The 21,146-nt window shown below is 52.4% G+C and overlaps 2 protein-coding genes across 2 annotated transcripts; both read right to left on the bottom strand.

Annotated features, from left to right (window-relative positions):
- Nucleotides 1–31: 31 nt before the first annotated feature.
- Nucleotides 32–6,918, bottom strand: EIF6 (eukaryotic translation initiation factor 6). The gene is made up of 7 exons (XM_081033590.1): nt 6,813–6,918; nt 6,475–6,593; nt 6,247–6,332; nt 4,090–4,265; nt 3,356–3,532; nt 2,979–3,160; nt 32–297 (listed from the first exon to the last, which is right to left on the bottom strand). The coding sequence occupies exons 2-7, from the start codon at nt 6,579–6,581 to the stop codon at nt 288–290; spliced, it is 738 nt and encodes a 245-aa protein (XP_080889716.1). The 5' UTR covers nt 6,582–6,593; nt 6,813–6,918; the 3' UTR covers nt 32–287.
- Nucleotides 6,919–9,143: 2,225 nt separating this feature from the next.
- On the bottom strand, nt 9,144–14,547 carry FAM83C (family with sequence similarity 83 member C; the record flags this gene model as incomplete). Its single annotated transcript, XM_081033589.1, has 4 exons — nt 13,605–14,547; nt 11,405–11,572; nt 11,068–11,192; nt 9,144–10,548 (listed from the first exon to the last, which is right to left on the bottom strand). Exons 1-4 carry the CDS (start codon nt 14,133–14,135, stop codon nt 9,144–9,146), a joined length of 2,229 nt encoding a protein of 742 aa, XP_080889715.1. The 5' UTR covers nt 14,136–14,547.
- Between the last annotated feature and the right edge of the window lie 6,599 nt (nt 14,548–21,146).

Raw genomic sequence — 21,146 nt, 5'->3', positions numbered from 1 at the left:
TGCAGGCCAAAGCCACCAAAGAACACATTCGGAATGGACAGAGGCAGATGCCTTTAATTGGGTAGTAGAGGGCTGCAGAGCTCCCGGCCGGGAGCCATATGGCCAGCAGACATGGCAGAGTTTAAAGTAACAAGATTCAGGAAATGGACAAAGGTGAAGAAAGGCTGGGCATCCAGCCACTCGATACCAGTGACCTTTCTGCCAGCATCCAGAACAGACTGGGTGGGGCGTGGAGAGGGAGCCAAACAAAGTCCAGAGGCAGGAGCCCGTGAAACATGGAAAGTGATTCAGGTAAGGCTGCAGAGAAAGGAAGAAGCATTGTCAGTAAGTGCTTCACAGACCACACCCCCACCCTCTGTTCTCAAGGTGCTTGCCACCACCCTTACCCCAGGCCCTTTGTTCCAGCTCATGCCTGAAGAGCCACACTCTGATCCCCTTCCAGGTTCCACTGCTCCCATGAGTCACAATCCAGTCTAGAACTCTCAATGCTTAAAAACTAAAAGTAACCCTTCCCCACTTAGGTGCATCAACTCAGTTTATTCAAACTTACTGGTCATAAACCAGAGCCTCAGAGCTCAAGTCCAGTGGACATTAGAGAAGGGAACAACGGGGCTCAGTCAGGGGAAGGGATATGCCCAGACCACAAATCCCCCAGTGGCAAGGCTCAGGCCAGAACATTCTTCCTGCAGGTGGTAATCATGTGTATGATTATAAAAATGAAGTACATATTTCTAATGACCTACCCAACACCTTCATTTTAAGGTCTCACTGGCAACTCAAAATCCATGGGTTCAAAATCAAAGGAAGCTAATGGGTTTTGTCTCTTCCTTTCCAATACCCATTTCTTTATCTTATTAAACTGTAATGCTGACCAGTGCTGCTGACCATAAGCCAATTCTGCATGACTTTAATGACAGCTTCTTAAGTTTCACCATTAAATGCAACATTTGCTATCGTTTTTCAGAAGGTACCAATTATCAGGTTACAGAAATTTCTGGCCTTAGCTTATTAAGAAGTTTGTTTTGTTCTTTAGTTAAATGATTAATGGTGTAAGTACTATCTTATGAGGTTTTATGTTCCAAAAGGGCAGGGAGGGTATATTTTATTTATCACCACATCACTAGTGTCTGGCACATAATAGGTGCTCAAAAAAAGTTGTTGAACAAATGACAAAAACACTGGTACCACCTCCCTATTCAGACCCTTTCAGCTGCTCTCCAATGCTGACAGCAGTTTGTCAGTGTGGTCTTCATACTACCCCATCAGAATCACACAGGGAAGTTTATTAAAATAACAACAGATGGTTGCCCCCCCCCTGCCCCCCGCTCCGGACTGAGGAAGTTATTGGCTGGAGGATATGCCAGATACCAGGAATGTGGGTAAACAAACTGACCAAAGGTCAAAACCATAGGCCTACAGTCAAAACTTCTTGACATGGGGGAGGAGGATTGAACGGCTGGGTGAAAAAGATGAAGGGACGAAGAAGTACAAATTAGCAGTTACAAAACAGTCACAGGGATGTAAAATATAGCACAGGGAATACAGTCAATGATATTGTAATAACTGTATGGTGTCAGGTGGGTACTAGACTTATCAGGGGATCACTTCATAAGTTAATAAATGTCTAACTTCTATGCTGTACACCTGAATGTCAACTGTAATAGAAAAAAACAACTTTATTGACATGGGCATTCGGAGTACTCAACACTCTGGGAATAATACCTTTCCCCTTCACATGCTCCACACTTCTCCATCTCTGTGTCTGTCTGAAGTGCTTCCCCACTCAATGTATGCATGTTCAATTATCTACTCATTCCCTGCAGCCCAGACTAAATGAACTGTCCTCCATGAAACCGTTCTGGATCCCAGAAAGTCTCACCAGAGCTTCCCAAGCCACTTAAGGAACCTTTTCTTTCTTCTTTGAAGGTAGCTAGCTAAGAGTTATGTGTGGCCACTACAACTTCTCTTGCCTGATACACTTTGAGTCCCTCAGAAGCAGGAAAAGCACTAAGTTGCCTGACTAACTACCTTCCATGGAGCTTTGTCTGTAGGGCTCCATGAACATCAAGCAAATGAATAAATGAAGGGAGAATGAAAGGAAATTTTGCCCGCAGTAAGTAGGAAGTCTCATATGGAGCACTTGCTCTACTTTGTGGTTTCTAGCCTCATAAAGACACCTGTGCTCGTTGGGTGTGGCACGCCTTGAGAAGGATCCTCAATCGGGGGAATGAGAGGGGAGGAGGCTGAATATCTAGCACCTGCTGCTTTTCCAAAGGAAGAAGAGCAGGGGTGTCCAAACTGCGGCCCGCGGGCCAACTGCGGCCCACAATCCATTGTTAATTGGCCCGCAGCAAATTCCAAAAATATATTTTGTTTACTTAAATAAACCAGGTGAGGCAATACGTACTTCACCTCGAGTGAGGGGCCCAGCTGTTTGTGTATCTTACTGCATATGGCCCTTGGTAAAAAAAACGTTGAAAAAAGTTTGGACACCCCGGTTCTAGAGCCTCACACCCCAGAATCTCCAGGGTTAAGACGTAAGAACCCACTTAAAAAAAAAAATCCCAATGATTATAGTTTTCATGCCATCCCCACCACCTGTCCCTTAGGCACCCGAGGTCTTCTCAGTTCCTAAAAGCAGCTTCCCTTCCTTCCCTCAGTGAACAGCTCTTTTCTGTCTCAGTCTGCTGGCTGGGCACACTGACACACAGGCAGGTACAAACCACAGAACAAGGTGGTAAGTGGTAACATAAGACCAGGGGGAAGCTTTGCCCAGAGATACCCTGAGCCAAGTCTTCCAAGACAGGGATGCGCAGCTACTCAGGCAACGTTCCCGGGCTGTACCCTGTGGCAGCCAGGCAGCGTGCAGGTGTGCCCCCACACGGGAGGAGAACCTACTGGTATGAGTACAGAGTAGCTCCCACTGGAGGTGGCGTCTCCTTCCCTACCCGCAGAAGGCAGAAAAGGGGCCCAGATACCTGTCAATGAGGGAATCCCGCATGCTGGTCGCAATGGTGCTAGGCTTGGCGTCGTGCAGCTTGAAGACACTCTCTATCACTGACAGCTCTGTGCTGGTTGTGTCCAGGCCACAGAAGGCACACCAGTCGTTCACCACCATCCCAGCGGCGATCACATCGCTGCCTCGGTTCACAGTGCCCGCCTGCCAGGTGATGGCTCAACGTGGATCATGGCATCAACAACCAAAGTCTCTCCCACCCCTCATAAGGACACTCCCCAAACCCTGCTCCCTGACCTGCAGCCCCTACCCCAAACTGTGATGGGTAATGACCCAGATTCCCAAACACTGGACAAAGGGATCTGCTTCAGCAGGAGGGCAGAGAACAAGAATGCTTACCACAAGGGGAACCTGAAGGAGAGAGGACAGCTCATCTTGGTCTTCTACTGAAGTCTTAGGATGTACCAACCCTCCCTGATTGCTGAAGACACAATAGCTTCCTACTAGCACCTGGTCAGCAACTGTCTGTCTGAAGACTTCGACTTTGAGCACATCAGCCAGGATTTCTTCTGTTTCCTATCAGTCAAAGGTACTGTGCTTAGGGCCCAGAGCTTGCAGGTCAAAGAACCTTGGGCCCTCCATGCCCAAAACCATCCAGGGCTTGAGGCCCTAAGCCCCTCATTCTTCTGCTCTGTAGCTTCACATTGAAGCTTCACCCAAACAAATGAGAGTATCCAGCTTGGAGCAGAATCTAGGCCAGCTATGGAGTCCGTAATACCCATTCATGCCCTGAACACCCAGGGGCTGGTCTCCATGCCACCCTCTTCCTCTAACCCACACTCAAGAGTTCAACTGTCTTACCATCTTTCCTGGCCCCAGCTGTAGGACCAGATCAGTCAATCTCCTTAATTCTGAAGGATCAGTACCCTCCCCAGCTTCTTTCTGACAGTGACCACACCTTGGAAGGCCTCTACTAGCACTATTCCAATGAGTGCTTGAAATGCGAATGCCCAGGTATAAAGAGAAACCACAAGAGATACCACCCCCCTAATTCCTGCCTGATAGGCAAGAACGGTGCCTAACCACTGCCTAGGCTAGTCCTGTGACTCTTGGGCCACGCTAGGCTGCCTTACCCTGTCTAGGTCTGGGTGGACCAAGGCCACATAGTCATTGCAGGTGGTGACATTGCCCAGAGCTGAGAGCCGCTCCTCCACCCGCCGGATCTGTACTGAGTCTGGGAGGCAGTTGCGAATATGTTGCAGCTCCTGGTCGGTGGTGTTGCTGGGCACCAGGAGGCCATGCCTGTTACCTGGAAAAACCCAAATTAAGGGGAGGAGCAAGGAAGCACCATGAATACAAAAGAAGCTTGCTGAGCCATAGGGGCTGAGGAGGCAACCCAGCCCAATCAGCTGCCCCAGGAAAGCTTGAGGCCCAGACTCCAGCCCTCCAATCCACTGAGCCATACAACACCCAGTGGACCTGGGAGTCCCCCTGGGCAGGCCAGAGATGGCCCAGGAGTCTGTCCCAACAACACTACCCACTTTGCCATCATCAACCAGGGGGACCAGAACTAGCCCCAAGGGCTCTTGGCATTAGTTGTATATTTTGTTACTTAAAAATTGAGGTAACACCACACACCTACCAGAATGGCTAAAATTTTAAAAACATCAAAACCAAGGTTGGCAAAAATATGTGGAACCAATAGGAGTGTAAATTGCTCAACCACTTCAGATAATTATCTGGCATCATCTACTACACTGAATGTTCACATATGCAGTGTGATTAAAAAATACGTGAATACTGCTGCCACGTGCTATCCAATAGAAAGGCAGGAATCTTCAATTTATTGTATTTTTTGACCTTGATGGAATTGTGCGAGCTGAGTTGGTACCCAGCAACACTATGGTGAACTCTGAATATTATGAGGGTTTATTAGAGCATTTAAGAAACGACATGCATAGAAAACGGCCTGAGAAATGGGCAAACGGATTCATCCTCTATCATGACAACACTCCATGTCATACATCGTTTTTGGTATGGCAATTTCTGTCAAATAAAAACATTACGGTGTGTCCACCGTATTCACCAGATCTGGCACCGTGCAACTTCTGGCTCTTTCCCAAAGTCAGAATGACCATGAAAGGTAAACGTTTGAATCGATTCAGGACATTGAGGCAATCACGACAGTGCAACTAAAGACACTCACGAAAGAGGACTTCCAGAGCTGCTTCAGAAAGTGGCGAGAACGATGGGATTAAGTGTGTTCAAAGCGAAGGGGAGTATTTTGAGGAGGATTAATAGCACTATGTCTTTTACTGTAATACATTTGTTTAATTTAAACATTCACCTCATACATAAAATGTACCATATCGCAACAAGAATGAACTACAATTATATCGTGACAGCGATGATTAAACCTCTGCCTCCCTCTGCACAGACACAATTCTGTGAACTCTTGAACTCTGAGTTACTCCCATCATAAAAAAAAAAAAGAAAAAGAAAGAAAACCCACACACACAAAGGTCCTGATAAATACTTCCTTAAATCACAGAACTTGTTTTAAGTCCTATGGTTAGGGATAAGAACGTTTTGCCTGAATAAGAAAACCCTCAGAGGCTAACATCCTCCAGATTATAATAAAAAAAAAAGATAAAAAGAACAAACTCCTATATGACCCCAGTGAGCAGAACTAGAAATAAGGGGTGGCGGTGAAGGGAGACAGATGCAGGTAAAAGAAAGGACCAATGGCCAGAGTCAGCCCTGAGAGGCAGGAAAGCGATGCCACTCAAAGACTCGGCGAAGGGAATGTAAGATTTAAAAGGGTAACTGAACAGGATGAACCAGAAGCTTAGCCCATTGTAGAGGCAGGAATGGATGCGCAGAAAGCGGCAGCAACCTGCCCAGGCAGGGAAGAGACGACATTGCAATCTTGCCTCATCACAACAGGTGTGGAACGTGGTGTGAGTCACTTGGGGTCTGTGAGGCTCAGTTTTCTCATCCGTCAAATGAGGCCAATAATTCCCACCTCCCAGGGTCTTCGTGAGGAAGGAATGCAAATCAATGTAAGAGTGAAAGCCCTGGATGCTATTTGTTATGACTGTGACCCACAAGTCTTCCCTAGAGGGTGTCCCTGATCTGACCCTTACGCTGCATTAAATCCAGGCCTACTTCCCAGAGATAATGGATGAAAGCCAGGAAATGCCTGAGTCACTCGGGGTCCCTCCAGAGGTACGATTAAAGGCGCTGACAAGCGCTAGTCCCTCCCCCGTGGCGTCTTCCACCTGACTTACCCACACACATTCGCCCAATGATGCGGCAGCCGGCGATGGACGCGTGCACCACGGGGATGGTCTCGGAGAGCTCGCCCTCGAACACACTGTGTGGGAACACGGTTACAGGGCGCGGGCGCGGGTGACGGGGGTGGTCTCAGCCCTCCCTGTTCCGGAGCCCCACCTTGCAGCACCCCTCCCCGCCACCCACCCACACACTGCCGGCAGGCCCCGCGGCTCCCACCGCACCTGTAGAAGTTCTCTGACCCGCCAATGGCCACCAGGCAGTAGGTGTTGGTGAGTTTGGCAAAGCAGCCGATCTCACAGTTGTTCTCGAACGACGCTCGGACCGCCATGAGGCCTGGGACCTGTGGGGCCGGGAGTTCAGGGCCGGCGGATCCTCCCGAGTGCGGGGTTCCCGGTCCTCCAGTACAGGCTCCTCGGGCGCCACCCCTCTCGGCCCCTCCAACCTCCGCTCCTGCGCTCTGAGTCCCTCCAGACTCTCTGGCCCCGAATCTCCCAGCCCCTACCCCTCACGACCCGGGCGACCGAGCTGACCCTTCCTGTCTCCCTCCGCGCCGACTCACCAGGTAACCGCAATCTCCTCCACACGCGACCACAAACCCTTCTCCACCCTTAATCGGCTTCTATTTCCGCCTCCGCCTGGGAGGCTTCCGGGAGAGCGCAAGGCGGCCAGCCACGTGTGCGGCCACTCTAGCTCCAAGCCTCTGGGGGAACTCTATGGTTGCAGACGGCTCGGTGGGGTCGCCGCCTGGCCCCGCCGCCCAGCTTGCTCTCATTCATTCATTCATTCATTCATTCATTCATTCATTCATTCATTCATTCTTCACTCATTCAGGAGCGTTTGAGGAGGGAGGTACAATCGACCGCGACCTGTGGCTGGTTGGATGTGAGGCAAAGAGAGGTGGGACTGGGGATGTCTCCCTGATGAGTTGATGGAGGTATTTACTGAAGTAAAGCCCGAGGAGGGAGAGCAGGTGTAGGGAAGGACATCGGCTGAGCGTGAGGTGTGGGACAGACGTCCAGGCCGGGTCGGGATCCCAGGGGAGAATGAAGCGCCGAGATTTGGGGCTGAAGCCTGGAGTGGATAAGGTCACCCTTCTCCACCCTTATGGAGTGGGTGAGATGGAGAAGGTGAGACCAGCTGAGAAGTGAGACCATGACAGAGGCAGGAGGCGGCACGGCCAGAGAAAGGGAGGAAACCAGACTGAAACAGGTACTAGAGAGAGGGAGGATGGATGAAGCAGGGTATCAGGAAGAGTCCTGAGTGCGCAAGGGTAGGGGTGCTGACGGCTTTCCACTCTATGCTCCTTGTATGTGCTTGATCACTCACTCCGCAACCACTTTCTGTCCCCAGGACAGATGGTGGCGGTTAAGGGATATGCGTGCACAGATGGGATATACTTGACCCACATTTTGTAGGATCTGGAAAATCCCCGGGGGCTCTCAGAATGTCACAGTAAGGGCAGAGGGTGCTTGGAGCCCTTTCCTCCCCTCCGCCCTCCTGTGGCCACACTCCTCCAGGCAGCCCTCCATAATTGGCCTGGATGGTGCCCTGCCCCTGCCCCTGCCCCCAGGGCGTAGTTCCATAACTTCACCTTCCTGGAGATCTACCAAGCTGCTGCCGGGTCATAACATATCTGCCTTTATTGATGTGTATCATGTACAATACTGTCCCAGGCAGGTGGTAAGCTCAGGAAAAGGACCCACAACTCGTCAGAGCCTGTGCTTCAAAGAGCACTTAGCAAAATGAGTGTGTGTGTGTGTGTGTTAAGAGTCTGAGTATGCACATCCTCTACATTCTCCCCAGTTCATCTCAGACCCACTCCCTCAGTCCTCTTCCCTGTCTCTCCACCTGATTCCCTCCACCAGGAATTCCTCTAACCCTCTCCTCCACCTGTCTGAATCCTCCCCACCCTTGAAGGCCTGGCTCAAAGGCTGCGTCCTCTAAGAAACTTGCCTCACCACTCCACCGTCACCACAGCTCTCTACCCTTCATTCTTTACCACCCTCGGTCACTGGTTAGCCTTTAATTAGACACAGCCTTGTCTTGCTGGCCAGTGGTTTATGCATTTAATCCAGGGACTGTATCTGATCCATTTGTCAACTCTATGGCTTGCCCAGCAGGGCTGGGTGCACAGCTTAGGAACAAGAAAATACTGGTTGGTACATTGTGTGTGTGTGTGTGTGTGTGTGTGTGTGTGTGTGTGTATTGTCTCTGGATCCTAAGGGGTCTACAATGTGATTGAATACATGTAGCCCTTCAATGTGATTGAATAAATGTAGCCCTTCATTTAACCAAATGACATTAATTGTGTCTATGTGTGTGCAGCTTGTGGGTGTGAACCCTGTGGGTGTGCTATGTATATTGTGCAGGCATTTGGGGCATCTCTGTGATGGATGTATTTTGTGTGAATGGGAGCACATGAACTGTTGATATTGTGTTATGTCTGCAAAAAAACACAATCTTAAGAGTCAGAGACACAGGTTTGGGCTCCTACTCTGCCACTTACTTAGACCTGATTCCAAGCAAGTTATCAAACCTGCTGGGCCTCAGTTTCCACATTTATAAAATAGGGAGGATAATCCTACATTTCTATGATCCTAGAAATGTATACCTACTAGAGGTCTATCTTATAGGATGTTATGAAGATGAAGGATACGAAGTAACTGGTGTGAAGTGGCCAGCACAGTAGGTTCCGTGTGTGTGTGTGTGTGTGTGTGTGTGTGTGTGTGTGTGTGTGTGTGTGTAAACTTGAATCTTGAGCCCAGGGAATGTCTAACCTGGGCTTCTAGACATCCTCTCCTCCTCATGCAGCCCCTGTCTGAGCTCCCACCCAGAGCAAATCTAGAGTCTCAGTGGATGGGGGAGGGACGTGTCCCTGCTGGTAGCAAGACTAGGACTCAAAGCGGCTTCTGAGCAGCTTGAACTTGCACTTGTTGTACTTAGTGATGAGGTCCAGTTTGCTGTGGCCCAGGGTCAGCCGTTTCTCATCCCCAAATGGGCCACTGCTACTACCATTGCAATGACCACCTGTAGGGCCACCGGGGAGGCCAGGTTCAGGTCCCTGCCTGGCACCCTGCAACTGATGATACTTGGTGATGAGGTCCAGTTTGCTGTGGCCCAAAGTCAGCCGCTTCTCATCTCCAGAGCCTACTCCAGGTTTGCGAGCAGGGTTCGGTCCAGGGAGACCTTTGGGCCCAGGCCCCTCAGCCCGGAATGGGCCAAACTTTGTGATGAGATCCAGCTGGCTGTGGCCTAAGGTCTGCCGTCGCTCATCTGGACCCTGCTTGCCAGCCCTGGCTGAGGAGTTGGGTTCAGGAGGCACTCTGGAGCCCCTGGCCTTGGGGTACTGTACCAGGAGGTCCAATTGGCCATAGTTGTGGTTTGGAGACAGCCCCTTCTCCTCTGGCGTCCGATTGCCAGGTCTGGGGGAACCTGACTCAGGGGCACCCCCAGCACCCTGGGCCCGCTGGTTGTATCTCTGTTTTGGGGACAACCTCCTGTCCTCTGGGGCCTGCTCGCCAGGCCAAAGCGAGTCTGAGTTGGGAGTAACCCCAGCATCAGGGCCTCCTGCTTCTTGTGCTCTGGAGAAGGGGATGAGGAGATCCAGCTGGCCATGGCTCTGACTCAGAGACACCTTCTTCTCCTCCAGATTGCCAGGTACCCAGCGACCTCGTGGGGGGTTAGGCTCCTGGCTTCCCAGGAGCCCATTCTCTGGGAGCTGGGACAGGGCTGGGACACCCCGGGGGAAAGGGAGGAGGGGGCGTGGGCGAGCAAGCAGAGGTGACCCCACTGCCCGGGTCAAGAGACTGGTGCCATTGTGGTTGAGGGCAGGGGAGGACTGGGACCATGGAGATGCCCCCAGCTTGCCCAGGTTGGCCCTGTATGGCCCTGGTAGGGAGCCATGATTAAGATCTGACAGCTGGCGTTGCAGGGAGGACTGGCCACTGGCCTCACAACGGGCAGGGCCTGGGGAAGAGGACCCCATACCCGTGTCACTGCAGCCACCACCCCCTGGTAGAGCGAGGTAGGAGGAGCGGCCCATGAGAGGGGAGCACTTGATGCTGTTGAGGCTGGTGCTGGAGGGTGATGAGGATATGGGGCTCGGGATGCCGTGCCTGAAGGCCAGGGCCACCGGGGGAGGGCACTGTGCCCCGGCATCCTCACCAACACAGAAGCCCTCCACAGGCCGTGATTCGGCATACAGACAGCGGAACTCCCGGTCAAAGTCTTCCACGATGCGGCCCCTCAGCTGCAGGACCATGCTAGTGTGGGCCTGGCTGCAAAGCCAGGTGAAGCTGGGGGCAGAGGGTCAGGGTCAGGGTCAGAGTCCAGGACTCTGGGGCTAGGTAGGGGTCACAACCAGAAGAGCATACCAATACAACTGCACTACGAGGGGCCATGAGAGGGGACAGAGCTCTGACTCCAGAGTCTGTGAGAGTCCTAACCATCTTAGTGGACTTGGGCAAGTGGTTTCCCCAATCTCCAGGCCTCAACTTCCCCATCTGTAAAATGGACCAGGGGCAAGGTTTCCTGAAGCCCTTCCAGCTCTGAGGTGCAATAGTTATTTTCCATGCCAACGGCATTAAAGTCCTTCCATAGGGCGAGTCGAGTGCCTCCAAGGGCCCAGCCTGGGGCTGTCTTGCTTCCCACACTGTCCCCTGAGCCCTGCACAATGCCTGACATGGGGCAGCTGCTCATTCCATGTGGGAAGAAATGGATGAACGAAGGAAAGTTCAAAGCGACCAGATCCCAGGCGCCCTGGCCAGCCCGGGGCCCAGCCCCAGCACCCTCTCCCCTCCATCCCACCTGCACACCTGTAGCTGCCAGCCACCACCTGCTCACAGTCGATGATGATGAACTTCTCCAGAGCCTGCCCGGTGAAGCGGCGCCCTGCCTTGCTGCAGTATGTGTCCCCACATGTGCTCCGCACACGCATGTTCTGCACCAAGGAGGGACGAAAGTTGGGGGCCGACTTTGGGAAAATGGGGCTCAAGCCATGTCTAAAGCCCACGGGGATTTAAATAGCTGAAGGAACCCGGTTCCCACTCCCATTGACCTCCAATGCTCCCTGGCCCCTCCCCCTGAGTGACTCCTCCACCCTCCCTGACCCCCCACCCCACTCCCTGGTTACTGCCCCCGTCCCTCACTGACCGGCAGGTGCCCCGCATTGAGGTCCATCTTGTAGCACATTTCCAGGAAGTGCCGCAGGTGCTCCTGAGCCAGAAGCAGGTAGACAGGGACACCACGCCGGCTGGAGGCCTCTATGAGGTCACAGAGAAGCTCCATGTCGGTGAATATGTCCATCACCACAGCCACCACCTGGGGGAGGGAGAGAGCTCAGCCCTGCCAAGGACTGTCCCGGGGCAGGGGCTGGATTCCAGGAAAAGAGCACCGGACTGAAAATCAGGCCAGAGCCTGCCAGAAAACCTGCATGGGAAGGGCTTTTAGCAATGGCCTAGCCAAGGGGTTCTTCATTTAGACACAGGGAGGTTTCACTGTCTGAAACCCCGAGAAGTTGTTTGCAAGTTTTTGTGTGCATTTTTTCTGAGGACAGAGTGTGTATGTGTCATAAGATTCTCAAAGATGTCTGTGGATTAACTGCACCAGTTTAATGCTCCACTCTACATATGGGAAAACTGAGGCCCACAGGGGGTAAAGAGTCAGAAGCAGAACCCAGACCCCAATTCTCAGTCTAGATCTTTACACTCTCCCCCTAGTACTAGCTCAGGGACTGTCTGTCTGAGGCTCTCTTCACAAGAATCAGAGCTGTAAGCCGGTTACTGGAATCTTGATTGCGTATTGCCAGACATGCCTCAGTTTCCCTGTCAAGTTACAGCGATCTGTGTGACATCTTACATCCAAGGACTCCCTCACTTCCACACACGCCAAGTGGGACCAGGTTTTCTGCTCAGTTGAGGGTCTGGAGCTTGTGGCCTCTCTCACAATGGCCTGCCTCAGAGAAGCCCTGAAAACCCCCAACTGTCTTTTCCCATTGCATAGGTCTGCTATGAGAACCTCCTCTCCCAGTCTAGGCTTAGAGGCAGGAGGAGGCACAGAGCAAAGCACTCCAGCTCGAGCCACACAGAACTGGGTTCAAACCTGCACTCTGCTACTTCCTAGTGACATAGCCCTGGGCAGGTTGTTGCACCTCTGGGAGCCTCAACTTCCTCATCTGCTAAATGGAGATAATGATAGCTACATGTCAGAATTATGGGGAACTAAATGTGAAAATATTCAACACACAACAGAGGCTCAATAAATGTTCCTTTCCTGCTGCCTCCTTAAAAAGGAGGACATTGGCTGGCAGGGAAAGGAAGCTCTTCTCAAAGTCACTCGGTGACAACCCAGTGTGGAAGCCTGACTTCTGGCCCAGAGGTGAAGAATCTAGAAGTGGGGCGAGGAGGCAAGGCTCTGGGGGATGCCCTGGTCCATGCACTGTCCTGGCCAGGAGTGGGTAGAACAAGGACAGGCACGGAAGATCAAAGGGGCAGGGGTGATGACAGCAGCCACCTCCCTAACAACTTCATTCCCAGTGCCAATTAGGCCTGGCCCACTCCTGCCTGGGGTGCAGGCAGGTCTTCCAGGAAGGCTCTGGAGGGACCGGGAGGATGCCAGCATCCTGGTTCCTGATCTGGGTAGCAGGTACCCACCAGGCTACTCCCCTAGACAAGAGCACTGAGGCCAACCTATCTCAAATCCTGCCTGGGGTCATCTGATGCATTCCCCTGCCTCTTGAGTGAGTTCCCTGCTTCTGGCCCAGCTGGAGATACAGTGCAGTAGGGGCGAGGGGCAGATGGGGACTCGCACCAGAGGGAGGGCTGTGCCTGGGGCCGAGGGCCTGAGTCAGGACCCTTTCCTTTCTCCCTGAGCTCTTCACCATCTGACTGGACCTTCCTGAGCAAGGCCCAGCCCCTCTCTGGCTTCAGTTTTTTTGTCTGTAAGTCAAAGGGGTGGCTCAGATGTTCACCAAGGTTGGGGTTCTTAGTTTGGGGATCATACACCTTTTTTGAGAATCTGATGAACACCGTAGACCCACCCGCTCCCAAAAAAGATGCAGGGAGACTCCCTCCCTGCAATGTCTACAACTTGGCATGCATTTTTAGGGTGCTTGTGGAGTCCCTGAGGGCCATCCCCTGTTCTGTGCTTATCCATCATGTTCTTGAGTGCCAAGGGGTTACCAAGGTACAGTAGACACCCTCCCACCCTTGAGGAGCTTGTGAGCTGAGAGAGGGTAGAGGTTCTAGTCCCAGTGCTGCCCCTACACCACTGTGTGTCCTCAGGCTTGTCCCTTCCCTCCCTGGGGCTGTCTCCATATCTGTGACATCAATGTCTGAAGAAATGAAGTCCTTACCATGCGTGCCTGGCTAAAGAGGAAACGCAGAAGGTCTTTGATGTTCTTGCTCTTGTCCCGTTGGAAGTGGACCACAGCTTGGGTAGGGCTGAAGCCTGTGGCCTGTGGGACCTCAGGCCAGCCCAGGTCCAGGTCTGGGGGGTCTATGTCGGAGGCCATGGGAAAGTAGGTGCCTGAGGTGACTTCAGAGAGTAGGCTGAGGCGGTCTGGCCCTGAGGCCTCCAGTCCCTGGGCTTCTCCGAGCTCAGGAGCCCCATGCACATGGCTGGTCATGTAGTCCACATCCAGGCTGCTCAAGAAGGGCAGTTCCCGCTCCTCAGAAATGACCCGCAGGTAGGCAGCCTCACCCCGCTCGAGGAGGGCGTCGGTCGCCAGCCGGGCAGCCTCGCTGTGCTGCAGCACCAGTGGGGCACTCTCCCGCCACCACGGCCGCTTCAGCTCCTCCACCCTGCTCCGCAGGGGTCCCGCCATGCCCTGGGCTCCGGCCATGCCCTGGGTTCCCAAGCCCCCAGGCCCTAGGCCTCCAAACATGCCTGCCTAACTGGCTGCCGTCACCCTCCAGCAGTCTCCATGTCTGTACCCCGGGCTGGCTGCAGCAGGAAGAAAATACCAGCAAACCTGTCTTCTGCCTGCTCGCTCCGTGTGTGGCAAGGCCCCCAACCCGTTGCCACCCTAAGTCAGAGCTACGCTCCGCCCCATTGCCCCTGGCTTCTGAAACCTGTCAGGTCAGCCTCACCTGTCTGCCTGCTGTTGGGACTTGCCCTCCTAGGAAAACATCAGGGGTAGGCTCTTAGCACTGTCCTGCCCCCACCCCACCCCAACATTGCTGCCCAATCCCCACCAGGCTCCTAGCAGGTGTCCTCCTAACTCTGACCTCCCAGAGCCCTCGTGGGGGTTGTATGATGGTCCAGAGGGGTCCAAGCCTGCCCAGGGACACACACACACACACATGCATACACCAGGGTGGGGAAATGACTCAAGACACTGAGGTAAAGACGTGAACACACAAGCAGACAGGCTGACTGATACACTGCGAGGTGACAGACACAAAGACAGACTACAGGCTGACATGCGCAGACCACACATTTTGATCACACGTAAACTGACCCAAACACTAATTCAGAGAACGGCCATAACCCCAAACATACCATGATCGATACTGCAAGCCTCAGCATACCTGCACACAGGCTCTAAAGAGCTGAAGGGAGTGTCACATAGACCTGCCAAGACATCACCTATCTGTCCCCTATCTGGGCCTCTTTGCTCCCGTAATGGCCCTGTCACTTTCCACCTCCATAGCTGTGGCACTCACAGTCTCCTACAGCTCTGAGCCCATCCTCCAAGGGGCTAGAGCAGTGGTTCTCACCCTACAGTCTCCGAGAATAGCCAGGATGTGTTAAAATGCAGATCCCTAGGCTCCACCCACCTGATCAGGCTTCTGGAACCTGCCTTTCTAACAAGTGCCCTAGTGCATCTGCATTGAACCAAGGACCACCCCTGAGAAATGCTGCTCCAGATAGCTGCTATTCCAACACCTTCAACTCCAGGGAAGCTTTTGGCCTGGTGGGGGTCAGACTGCAGCCTTCTTCCTCTTCTCAGGAACTGAGTAGTAAATGGTTGGTGAGAAAGCTTGTTTCAGAGGATAGGGGACACACTGCAAAGTCAGGAGATAAACAGGGCCGGCAGGTTTCTTATCTCTGCTCCTAATGCGGGCCAAAGTCCCAGAGTCTTCAGGAGTGTGGGAAGCTTTGCTCTGGAGAAGTGGGGTCAGCCGATCGCAGTTAGCTGGGAAGGCAGGCCAGGCAGACATGGTCACAACGGTGCCCAGTGTCAGCTTGAGGGACCACCTTTCTATGGAGGGACGAGGTCCAAAGAGGATGGCCAGGAGGGCAGGAGACCTAACTCCCTGTCTCAAGGCCCTGTTTAGTACTGACTGTAAATTGGTTTATCTGGTCTGTGATCATGTTCTTCTGTGTCCACAGAACTTCACACGGGGCCCAACACATTATGGGAGTGGGGGGCTGGTTAGGGCCCTCTGTGTCAAGCTGGGCCCTGTGGCCAAAGATGAATGGGGCTGGGTTTATCTTTAAGGAATCTACAAGTGAGGGGACGAGGGGGGGCGAGAGAACCATAGGCCAGGAGCTGAAATGCTGGAACATTCCATCCCATCTCAGGGGTAGGGGTAGAAATTGGAGCACCTGGCACTCAGAGGCCCTTTTCTGGGGGTGGGGAGGCTCTGTGAGGGGCACAGGCTTGAGTAAACAGAGCCAGACTGTGGGAGGGTAATGAGCTGTGGGGGTAGCCAAGGTGGCGCCTTCATTAGGGCCTTATCTCCAGATTTGTTTCAGTGGAGAACCAGGGCCTTAACCTAGGTCAAAAAAGTGCTTCTGGGAGAGGAGGCAGCCCTGTTTCTGTGTGGCTGAGTTCCTGTGTTTATTTGTCAGTGTGTGTTTGTCTACCTGGTGGTATATATTTTTGGCTCTGTCTTTTTAAAAATTATTTTCATCTTGCAAAACTGAAACTTTGTACCCATGAAACACCATCTCCCCATTCCCCCTCCACCCAGGTCCTGGTCACCACCACTCTACTTCCTATGAATTTGACTGCTCCAGGTAGCTCATAAATTGGAATCATACAGTATGTGTCCTTTTGTGACTGCCATAGTTCACCGAGCGTAATGTCCTCAAGGTTCATCCATGTTGTGGCCTCCGTCAGCTTGTCCTTCCTTTCTAAGGCTGAAGAATATTCCAGTGTGTGTATTTACCACATTGTATATCCAGTCACCCACTGATGGACACTGAGTTGCTTCCACCCTTGGATTACTGTCAATAATGCTGCTTGAACGTGGGTGTACAAATTGGGCGCTGTATTTTTGCATATTTCTCTCCATGCCCACATTTGTATTAGATTCCATTTTTGTAGGTAAAAAAGACAACACTGAATACTGGCAATTTTTTTATGGCTCAACTCAACATATATCCCCATACCTAGGCAGAACTGTACCTGAGCATGTTATGTACACGGACATACTGTGGCGTCTGTGTACCTGCGTGGCTGTCTTTAAGTATCTAGTTGCACGTCACCATATATTTACCCATGTGTGCATCTGTATGAGGTGACAATTAAGTGCGCGAACTTGTTGCAATGATGTTGCTAACGTTTTTTTGATATCAGAGGGATTATTCATTATGAATTTGTACCAACTGGACAAACAGTTAACCAAGTTAACAATTTGAAGTGCTGAAAAGGCTGCGTGAAAAAGTTAGACGACCTGAACTTTTCACCAACAATTCATGGCTCTTGCATCACGACAATGCACCAGCTCACAGGGCACTGTCTGGGAGGGAATTTTTAGCCAGTAAACAAATAACTGTATTGGAACACGCTCCGTACTCACCTGATCTGACCCCCAATGACTTCTTTACCCAAAGATAAAGGAAATATTGAAAGGAAGACATTTTGATGACATTCAGGACATCAAGGGTAATATGATGACAGCTCTGATGGCAATTCCAGAAAAAGAGTTCCAACATTGCTTTGAAGGGTGGACTATGCGCTGGCATCGGTGCGTAGCTTCCCAAGGGGAGGACTTCGAAGGTGACCATAGTAATATTCAGCAATGAGGTACATAGCACTTTTTCTAGGGTGAGTTCGCGAACTTAATTGTCAGACCTCGTACATGCTCCTGTGTGCCTAACTGGGTGCAGATCTGTTTGGGTGCATGAGTGCTTGGGCGGCAGCGGTCTTTAACCCTAACTCTGGACTGTGGTACAGGAAGCTCAACTGAGAAGGGCAGGGATGGGAAGACTGAGTTGAAGGGACCCCCGACATTCTGATAATGAAAGCATGTAAATCAAATCGAATCCCCCAGGGATGCAGCCCCCCCACCATGGGCTGAGTGGGTAAAGGGCAACATGAGGGTAGATAGATAGATCCTGGCCACGGGGCTGGGCCTAAGGCTAGGGACCCAGAGTGATGGGAGCCATACAAATAGCTAAGCCCAGACCCTGGCTGCTGTGTGTTGGGCACCTTAATAACTGTTATTAAGAGGAGGAAAAATATTGTCCTGTCCAGGAGGTGTGTCAGGCGCCTGTTGGCATCATTCTGCCATCCTGGGGGCCATTCAGCCTCGTCTCTAACAAGCCGAGTGGCGCCTGTGCAGGTGACTGTCCTGTGGGGGTGGCAGGAGCGGAGGCTGGGCTGCAGCCCTCCAGGTGCAGGATGCTTTGCTGCCAACACTGCCACACACCTTTAACGTGGCACCTCTGGATCAGGGGAGAAGCAGCCAAGGTGAGTAGGGGAGCCAGTGTGCCCAAGTCCCTTGAACCAAGGCAAAGCGACCTAAGATGTAGAGCTACAGGGACAAGTGGTAAGGATTCCAAGACGCTGGCTCAAGCTGGGTGTTAAAGGACGAGAACAATTTCAAGCTGTGCAGAAGGGCAAGCAGGCGTTCCAGGCTAGAGGACGAGAGGGGCAAGGGCATGCCTAGTGAGGGAAGCGGGGGGACGATGATGCCTGGAAAGGGCTGTCAGAAAGGCCGTCGGGAGCCACACTCTGAAGAGGGCCTTGATAAGGTGCTGGCTCTCATAGTAAAGATGGCGCAGAGGTTGGCAATATTCCTACAGCCATTATTTTAGGATAACTTAGGAAGCAACCCCCCCAGGGGGGAGAGTGACCCAAAGCACCAGACTCTCAGAAACAACCCAGATGGGTGTGACTCAGTGTCCTCAAGCATCACAGAGGCCATCAGGAGGTCACACTGGCTCTGGTAGTAGTGGATGAGTCACTGTGGCTGAATCTGTAAAATGGGACCAACACCACCCCCTTTACCAAGTTGTTGTGAGGAATACATGGGCTACTGTGTCAAGTGATTGAGACGAGTAGGAGGAGCTCAGTACGTGCTGAATTCTGAAGCTTTTCCAGCCCTCAAAGGGCAGGGGCTCAGTGAAGGCCTGAAGACAAATGACCCAGGAATGCCTCCTGGTCAGTCTCTGGCCCCTTCTGGACCAAAGGCTGGCCCTGAAGGTGAGCATGGCTCCAGAGCCGTGTCACGGGAGTGTGGCCCTGAGATTTGGCCCCTCATCCCAGCTCACAGGAGACCCTCTCTCCACTCTGCAGACACACCTGTCCCCAGCACTGAGCACTCAGGACCACAAGGAATGAAAACTTGAGCATTCTATTTCAGAATGGTGGTTGTGTCTGGGACTAGACTACAGACCCGGTGACAACGGGGTCTCCTCCTTTCCCTCACATCCTCCCTCCACCCCTTTCCCTTTCATCCCATCCAGTGGTGGGAGACTTGTCCCCATGCCTCATGTTTCCGTAAGGTGGGGGAATTCCTGCCCCGCTCTCCTGGAGGGGAAGTATAAGATGACCACTCCTTCTTCTCTCTGCCTCCATACTTGCTCCTTCCTCCCCAGTGGAGGGGCAATGGCTTGTCTGATCGGTGGCTTAGGGGAGGAGCTGGGCTCAAATCTTTCTGGGTTTCTCTTTCGTCTTATTTCTCAATTCCTTCTGAATTTGGGAGGGGACGAGAGATCTTACCTATGGACCCCTTAAGCCCCCAACGTAATTGATCCAGTCACCTCTCCCTCCCTATCCCATTCCATCCCATCCCTCTGTCCATCCAACCACCCTGTATGTATTGAATGCCTTCTTTAGGCTAGTACTGTGGCTCCAAATTTGAATAAGACTTAGTCTCTGCCCTGGAGGAACTCAGTTTAGTGTGGGAAGGCAGACTCGTAAATAATTATAAGCCAGAGATTAAGCCGAGGTATAAACCAAGCGCTTGGGATTTAGAGCTCATGTCCCATTCTGGAAATTTAGAGGAACTGTGGCCCTCCCTCCACTCCCACAACTAGGGTACAGCCCTGTGGCAGGCTCTTTCCCAGATGGTGACTAGGAGGTGAAAGAGCCGTCTCTGTCCACAGGAAGAGACGAAGAGGGAAGGAGCAAGCCAGCACAGGCCTATGGGTGCTGAAACCTTGAGTGAGCCTCTCAGGGCCTCAGCCTCCCAGCTGTAAAGCAAGCGCCTGGGCTGAGGGTCTGCAACCCCTGGTCGTGCTCACACTGTACTCCTTCCCTTTTTGACCTTACAAGTTAGCGCTTGAAGACTCCCTCCCTGGAAACCTCCCCACCAAGATCTCTAGGACCTTTTCTCCCCTCAATAAAAGGGAGAGGATCCTTAACCTGGGAGGGTCGGGGTCCTAGGCTCACCAGTGTGTCTCAAGGGAAGTCCCCTGGAAGCCACAGGAAACTTGTGATAGGGGGCAGGGTAAGTGGGTAGAGGATCACAGCCAGGGGCCTGAGGTCTGTCTGACCCCACCTGAGGCTACACCCAGCAGAGGGGGTGGGCAAGGCAAGGTGGAATGCTGTGGGGAGAAGGCTGGAGATGGGCAGAACCAGGGCAACAAGTACAGGAGGGACGAGGGAAGAGCTGAAACACTACGGGACTGGCCAGTTCTCTGCCCATGAACCTGCCAGCTTCCCTTCCTTCCCACTTCACCTCAGTGGCTCATACACTCTAGATGCCTGAGTGGCTAGACTAGCACGAGTACTCCCCTTTCAGCCCTCACCTCAGAAATACCTTGTCCCTGGTCTGTTCTCAGGAAATGATTCCCTCCTCACCTCCAAAGCCCAAGTTCTCAAGACCAGCCTTCCGCTTTCAGAGGGAAATAATAATAATGATAATAATTTTAATAATACCACCTAACATTTATGGGACATTTCCTCCCACTAAGTAATCTGTCATCGGACTCGTCCCCTCCCCCATGCACATCTTCAGCTTTTTCCTGTGCTGGGGCCTTCGTTTTTACCCTGCTCTCCTAACTCCTGATTTTTTTTCATTTCTGCTCAGCTAGGCACTGCCCGACACCACAGCTGATGGCACACCCTGCCTTCACCCTTCACAACTTCTCAAAAATCTCATTCCTGGAGTAGTCTAAAGCCCACTTATCCCTTATCCCTGGCCCCTACTCTCTACAGTGCAGTGTCAGAGCCTCCTCCTTCCAGAACCCCCTCGCCTCCCGCCTCTACTCCCTATCTTCCCTTCTATGCCAGTTCCTCTTTCCTATGAATCCTTCCTCTGAATGCTCTTCCCTGTGAATGCTTTCCCTCACGCCCACCCCAGTCCCTGGTCTACCCTCTGCATTTCACCTCTGGGAGCTCGTCCAGCTTCGTGATTTCAAGTGTCCCTTCTATACCCAAGACAAGGCCGGTCCTTGGCTCCTGCCCTATGACCCCACCCTCCCTGCGATCTCCATCACCTAAAGTCTTCCACCAGACTGACTCCCACGCAGATACAACCACGGCGCACCAAAAGCAATGGGGTGGGCTCAGGAGACGAGACTGTTCAGCGTTACTACAGGGTCACCTTCACCATTAAGTGGTTTCTTCTCAGTGGATCTGTTCCCCTGATGCATGATGGGGCAATAATCCCTGCCCTGTCCCATAGGGCACTTTAATTAGCACTTGAAAAAAAACAACGCAAAGATCCTTCTTTTCAGGCTCCCATCTTCCGCCAGACACCACCATCTCCCAGCT

This window comes from Rhinolophus hipposideros (genome assembly GCF_964194185.1).
Source record: "Rhinolophus hipposideros genome assembly, chromosome: 22".
Classification (NCBI taxonomy): domain Eukaryota; kingdom Metazoa; phylum Chordata; class Mammalia; order Chiroptera; family Rhinolophidae; genus Rhinolophus; species Rhinolophus hipposideros.
The sequence above is the reverse complement of the archived record's forward strand: the minus strand, read 5'-3'. Positions and strand labels throughout refer to the sequence as shown.

Bases quoted from the DNA above. Each gene is read 5' to 3' on its own strand.
- EIF6 (XM_081033590.1), bottom strand. From the start codon at position 6,581: ATGGCGGTCCGAGCGTCGTTCGAGAACAACTGTGAGATCGGCTGCTTT. The intron at 6,333-6,474 runs GTGCGGTGGGAG...GTTCCCACACAG, and splicing joins GGGTCAGAGAACTTCTACAG to TGTGTTCGAGGGCGAGCTCT. The intron at 3,161-3,355 runs GTAAGCATTCTT...ATCACCTGGCAG, and splicing joins TCCTTCAGGTTCCCCTTGTG to GCGGGCACTGTGAACCGAGG.